The 7,490-nt window shown below is 31.2% G+C and overlaps 1 protein-coding gene across 1 annotated transcript; it reads left to right on the top strand.

Annotated features, from left to right (window-relative positions):
• The first annotated feature begins 2,047 nt into the window (after positions 1-2,047).
• LOC131858227 (uncharacterized) lies at positions 2,048-2,682 on the top strand. The gene has a single exon (XM_059211402.1). It carries the CDS (start codon positions 2,158-2,160, stop codon positions 2,545-2,547), a length of 390 nt encoding a protein of 129 aa, XP_059067385.1. The 5' UTR covers positions 2,048-2,157; the 3' UTR covers positions 2,548-2,682.
• Positions 2,683-7,490: the final 4,808 nt, after the last annotated feature.

Below are 7,490 nucleotides of genomic sequence, written 5' to 3'. Positions count from 1 at the left end.
AATTTGTTCTTCCAACATGGTAGAGCTTCTGCTGAACTTCTCCAATTTCTCATTGGCTTCATTAAGTTGTTTTGTGAGATCTTCATTATGTTTAGACAGGTTCTCTTTCAGAGATGATGCAAGTTCAAGATCTAGCTACAGGTTCTCCTTTTCTTCTCTTTCAGCAATCAAATGCTCATGCATAGTGACACTTTCCCATTTGATATTTGTGATCTCTTGATCTCTTTCCTTGATAAGATCTTCAACATCTCTTCTGGCTTCCAATTCCCAACTCATGCAAATAGTGAGACCTTCTAGCTCTCTCCTCAGATTCAGTTTCTCATCGTTTAACTTTTCAACTTCATCTGCTAAAGCATCAATATTGGATTCATTTGAAATTATCAGATATCTATAATAGTTGTCCAGTTAGCTCTCTCCTCTTGACTTGTGAAGCTTTCAGTTTGACCCTAAGGGTTTCAAGTTCATTTCTGCTAGCTTCTATCTCTCTAGCCATCTCGAAGTAGCTCATGTCTCCCATGGTGGTTTCAAGACTCCCTTCTAAGCGATTAGACTTCAAAGAAGTTAGGCTCTGATACCAATTGATGGACTTGAAAAGCACTGAGAGGGGGGGGGGGCGTGAATCAGTGACACCAAAAATAAAACTACTTCAAACACTAATGATGAATACAATATAATCATCATCAAGCCAACAATAAAGGTGGATATATACAAGTTATAAATCAAATCACTAACATATATATCTATATAGATGGATAGCTATAAGATAATGAATATGTATGTTGCTCTATATAATCACATAATAAATATAGGTAAAATACATTGTCGCACAACTATCAGTCATTGAAATATCATATTATCAACTTTTGTAACAAATTATAGAAGTCCTTTGCACAATTCTAAAAATATTTATATAGTTTCATGAATAGAGATGAGAGTTTTAGAATTAAACCGTAAATAATGAGATATGAGATTATACATGCTCTAATAATTATATCACCCTAAAAGGGACAATGGGATGATGAGAATGAAACACTAAATAGTTTCTTTAAAATATATAGTGTATAATGAAAATATCAACCTATATGTATGTAGATGGTTTTTCAATATACAAGGTACAATGAAAACCACAACGTGGGTATAGAGGGGGTTTGATGAATTAAACCATTAATATACTCATAACAATTGAATTCGTATATGTGCAACTATATTGGATGAAAATGACTAAATGTAGTAGTAAGAAACAATAATGGGAGAAAGATATGATAATTGGCACAAAAAAAATTCACTCGAACAAAGATGGAAGTCACACAATGGAAAAGTGAAAAAATAGAGAACCCAAACAAGTCAGAAGTATCATTTTTTTGCAAATTAAAAGGAAGAAATGATCGCTTGATATTACCTGAAATTGCCATGGGAGTATCTCACAAGCACATCACATGATGGAGATTGTGGGCAACTGAGAGTGATGTAATAGTGAATGACAAATAAGGTGAAAAAAATGTGGGAAATAATCTCTTATGTGGACCTCAATGAATATAATTTGGCTTTTATGAGGAGTGCGGTTGGTGCTAATGCATTTTTATAACTTGTCATTTAGAACAAGAATATAAGACATCATTAAGGTTTAAGGATTAAAAATGATTTTAATATCTAACTAAAGAATCAATTTAAAGAAAATAAATATATATATAAATATAATTATGAATAAGAACATTTTTAGATTTTTAGTAATGACAGAAGCACATGATTACTAAAAGATTTACACTAGATAATGGGCATTACTTTACGACTATCTAAAAACTAAAAAAAACAATTTTAAGCTCGAGTCATACAAGGTTAACCTTAAAAAATTCATGAATTATGATGGATAACTACTAAAGGAATGCAAACCAGTTTTGACCTTTCATTATTAGGAAAATTAATATCTACTAGTGAGGCCCACGGACATCAGTCAGGTTCGATCACTTGTCACCAAGATTTGTCCGTCACATGCTGTTTCTGCTATTTATTGCGACCTCTCTTCCATGTAACACACATGCTGTATCCCACACGATATTTATGTTTCCCCATATACAGATTTTTCTGCCCGTCTGATGACAGACTTCTATTTTTAGATCTGTTAAGCACCTGTTTTGAGCTGCTGAATTCAGTGTCGAGATGTCTACGGATCGAATCTCTGCAGCACCCCCGAGCAAGAAGAGAAAGGCAGCACACAAAGATGGGGGCTTTCCTGCTTTGAATCCAATTGTTCCTGCTCCTCCTGCTTGCAAACCCAGATTTCTATTATGTTCAGAAGATTCAAAAAAGGACTACAATGATTGTAACCAGGTTGAATTGGATAGTACCAGTTTTGGCAATGGAGATGATAGTTATAATGTGGGAGGTAATGAAGAGTGCCACACGCCCAAGGGTGAGGAGCACCGTGTACCTCAAATTCTATCATGCCCACTTGCTCCAAAAAAACCCAGATCTACAGCAAGGATAAAGACCATGGAATTCTTTTCTCTCACTCCTCTTGAGCTGCAATTGTTGTTTAATCTCTCCTAGCTCAAAAAGTTGAGATTAGTTGGAGCACATTTCAGATTTCTTGAAGAACATTTGAAATCATGTAAAATGTATTATCTTCTATGGAATTTTGTATCTCTTATTTTGTTCATGTACAAGAAATCTATATTTTGTTCATATGTATGAGATTTATATTTAGTTCATAGAATTTTAGATCAATAATCCATGGGAATGTCAAACAAGTCTTAAAATCTAAGATTCTTTATTTTCATATATATATGATGTCGAATTTGTGTTTTTGAAAGAGAGGTTATAAGTTCAAATCCTACATGGAGTAAGGTATGTATGTCTCATTTGGAGCACAGTTAGATGCATCTTGCAAGGAATATGGGTAGTCCCATATTACTATAAGCCATCTTAAATCCATATACAGACTGTCCAGTATCGTAGATTATAAAAGATTTTTTCATTCTTTCAATACTTATGTTAATAAAAAAATGATTGCTTCCACATATTGAAGGTATTAAACAGCTTGAACTTGGGTTGAACTCAGACCATAGAACAAATCTTTTGAGATTGCAATTGTGGACAAAGAATAATTAATTCTTCAAAGCCTCAAATTATATAGCAATTCTATAGCATGTTTAGAACTTTCTAGCTTTATCTTGCTTGATGAATGCACATTATCAATTAACAAATTTCTGACTTGGGTAATTGACACGGATTCATTTATTTTCACAAAAAAATTTCCTACAAGATTTTTTAGTTTGCATGAAAGAAAATGAGGATTAGAAAGTTGAATCTTAGTAGGAGGAGGTTGTAAATGTAAGTTTTTGAATTGGAGGTAAGAGAATGGATTTTGAAAGTGTGTTAACATTTTTATAATAAATAGTACAAGAGAAATGGAAAAAACAGCTTGACAACAAAAGAATTTTAAATCTTTTAATCAAAGATATATACTGAACCAAATTTATAATAATTAATCGCTGTAGTTAAAAATCAAAATAGATGAAAACAAAAAGAATTCATACCTGATATTTTCTTCTATATCTTCTTCCTTTACATTCCCTCACTTAGATTAGAGATCACAATATCTCTAATGATTATTAATAGAAATTTTTTTTTAAAGAACATCAGTATAATTCATTCTAAACTTTCATATTATATTTCAGATGAAGTTTACATAGAGCTATGTTCAGGACGATTTTACCTTTAACTCACTATGAGATTCTAATTTAACTCACTATTATAATAATTCATTCTAAACGTTCCTATTATATTTGAAGAGCTATGTTTGAAGGCTATCTACTGTTAACTTTGATTGAAGTCAGCATGAGATACTGAATATAGAAATTGACAAGAGAGAAAGTTATTTGTAATTCAATGAAGAAAAAAGCTGTGTGTTTTTTAGCCATCACATCATTGTTTGATGGCTCATTAAAAGAGGAGGCATGGAGTATTTATTTGTGGTCGTTTTGTTATGTCCTAAAGACAAGACAAGAAAACACATTTGCCAACAAAGGAAACATATGCAAAGCTAAGACAAAAGCAAGTAGTTGTTATAAACCATTGCATGTTGTCCTAAGTAGAATATTTTTTTAATTTTTTATTGTCTCTGCTGTCTTTCTTGCTGTCTTAGAGTATGACACCAAGCCATCCTTCTTAAGCATGGACTGCCATTCCTATTTCAAAATGCAAGCTCATATGGGAGTTTTGAAAAAAAAACAATTAAAAATGATTCCATAAGAATGGTTACAAACTTGCCTAACTTTTAAAGTACTAATTGCATTATCAACCCATGCTAAAATGTGCTAGAGTGCTTAGGATATAGTGTATTTTTAAATTAAAGCAAATTGAATCATCATTTTTAGGATATATAATTGAATAGTAATCAAAGTTTATGATATATTGAAGTTGGTATGATAAGTATTCAATTAATTATATAAATTGAATGTAATATTTGGTTTGAAAGTTTTGAACATTGTAATATATATTATAAATGTCAAGAATTGATTTGTCTTTGTGATAGAATTTTATGTTTTGTTGAAAAAAATATATTAAAAATTAATAAATTAATCGTATTGTATTGTGATTTAGATTTATGTTCATCGAATTCATCTTAGTAAGTGTGAAAATGATCTACATCATGGAATTGAAGTTGAACAAGAGGGATTAAATGGGTTATCAAATCAAATTCACCTTATTTAAGTGTATCTATATTTGAATGAGGCGGTGCCTAAAAACATCTTTTGAGAACCTATTAAGAAAGAGTCATGTTCTCAAACAATTCCCTATTCAAATTAATATAATGGATATAAACCAATATGAATGAAAAAAACAAACATAGCATATATAACATGATGTATGCTTTGATAGTTCTATTAGATCTATTGCTTGTGTTGTTATGATCATGTGCATGAATTAGACCATATAAAATCTAAGCTTGATTTTAAATGAAATAATGAATACCCTTAAATAGGAAACACGTATAGGTGCATAATATAATTTTTGCACTGATTTATGAGGGGGAATTTGCAGAACTTAAACCGGTCATAGAAATCAATATACTATAGCACAAGGCTTTATAAGGGGAAAACATTTTTTAGCACAACAACTCAACACTTGTAAAAACCTTAATGTACTATAATTTAGTAATTAATGACTACAATGATGAATTATGGTACATAGAATATAATCATGACTTTAAATGAAATAATGAATACCCTTAAATATGAAAGGAAGAACAAATACATAATATTCTTTCTACACTAATATATGAGAGGGGACATTTGTAAAACTCAAATTGATCATATAATTACAAGAGAATAGAAATAAAACCCAATATATTGCGGCACAAGGATTAATGTGGGAAAAATGCTTTTTAGAGAGATTCCATACTTGAAAGAAAATTAATGTATTATTTAGTAATCAATGGCTACAATAATGAATTAGGCCATATAAAATCTAAGAATAATTTTGAATGAAATAATGAATACCTTAAATATAAAAGGAAGTACAGATGAATAATATGCTTTCTACATTAATATATGAGGGGGGATTTGTAAATTGATCATATAGTTAGAAAAACTAAACCAAATATTTAAAAAACGGCCAATATATTATAGCAAAAATTATTAATGTGGATAAAACACTTTTTGGAGAGCAACAACACACTTTAAAAGTATAATATTTGGTAGATGGAGATAGCCACTCAAGATATAAAGGCCTAATAGAAAGCACAATGAAATAAGAAGATCAATTGGACATGAACAAAATATATTCTTATCAGTGAATACAAATCTACAATAAAAAAAATTGGATTGAAATTACAAAGGGAACCCAGTGGTTATATAGGCAAAGGTGAGACATAGGATATAATAAGAGTATGACAATTGTCTTATCTTATGATATGATATATATAAAATGAGAAGTATCCCATGTGTACCCTAATTAAATTAATATAATAAGGTGTGAAGAGAACCTAATAGTGGAGCTAATTAGGCAATACCCCTTCTTACACCAACACCTTGGTAAGTTCATCTTAGGGGGAACATATAAAGGTACAAGGATGTAGTGATGGGTCTCGACTACTAGGTAATGTTAGCTACCCATGTAGAAATGAAATGCAACATCTCAAAAATGGAGAAAAGTAGAAAAAACAAATGTAACAAACTCCTCCCCAAAAGAGAAAAAACAAGAAAAATACTCTCAAACAAGAATGTGAAGGAAAAAAATAATGTGAAAAAAAAGTCCCCCATAAGAGAGAGGAATAAACACCAAGTAGCTCCTCCTTAATATGGATTATGTATGAATGGTAGATGCTCAAAATTGGATATAGAAGATGGTCCATGATTGTGAAACAAACTTCCTTTCCTAAGGAAGAAACAAAACCATAGGTGTATGAATAATTTCTTCCCAATCTTGAAAGGAATATATAGGAATAAATCTCAAGATGTATGGAATCTTTAAAAACTACTGAAGTCTCCCCATGTCAATGTTGAAATTTTCTAATTTCAAAATAGGCATTGTAGGCCACATTTCTTAAAAACAAAATCTAGAATCTATTGGAGATGAATGGAGAACATTTTTTTATGTAGGAGAATCCCAAAGAACCTTATTGTATCGTACTGAATCAGCCGAATTTTCCCTGTGGATTAGAACAAAAATAGCATGGGAAGTATATTACAACAAGCCAAGGTTGAGTAGCCGATGACTTATTGTCTAGGAGTCCTTCACGAAAGTAACGCCCTGTCAAGTAAATAGAACTTGGACCTCTAAAGGATAGCATGCAAAACTCTTACCTTGCAAAATTTGCATGACACATCACATAGTGGATATGTGTTGTAGCTATAGAGTAGTATGTTTTTATTGATCCCAAATCATGATTTCAACCCATATTACATCTATATGCTAGCCAAAGATACACTTGTACGACTAAGGCAGATTTGTGCAAATGACCTAATGTTGAACACATCATATTTTGAGAGGGTGGGGGTGAATTAACATTAACTAAAATTTAAACCTCCATTAGCCATTAAATTAGATTTTCTAAAGGAAAGAATAGAAACAAAGCATGCACCACACAAGAAAACCAAAATTTTTATGTTGAAAACCCAGTGAGGGAAAAATCATGGTGAGAGTTAACTCACACTATATGAAATAAATATTATAATGTTTGTTTTAGGGCTCACTGCCCAAGGAAGCTCACTTCTCCCAAAAAGGACTTGCAGAGCAAGATATAATGTTATGCCTGCCAAAATACCCTAGAGAAAATAACTAGTTTAACTAACAATAGAGATAATTTAAAAAAAAAAACATCTATAAATGCAATATAGCGGACTATCATAAATTCAAAACATAGAATATCTCCATAAGAATGCATAAAACATCATGAGCACAACCATAACTAAATACAACATATAACACAAGTGGAAATAACATCATAACCTTAAACATGTGTGTGTTCATTCCTTCCATAGGGTATC

This window comes from Cryptomeria japonica, chromosome 9 (assembly GCF_030272615.1).
Source record: "Cryptomeria japonica chromosome 9, Sugi_1.0, whole genome shotgun sequence".
Taxonomy (NCBI): domain Eukaryota; kingdom Viridiplantae; phylum Streptophyta; class Pinopsida; order Cupressales; family Cupressaceae; genus Cryptomeria; species Cryptomeria japonica.
This window is presented reverse-complemented; position numbering and strand designations above follow the sequence as displayed.

Coding starts and splice junctions, on each gene's coding strand:
- LOC131858227 (XM_059211402.1), top strand. CDS start 2,158: ATGTCTACGGATCGAATCTCTGCAGCACCCCCGAGCAAGAAGAGAAAG.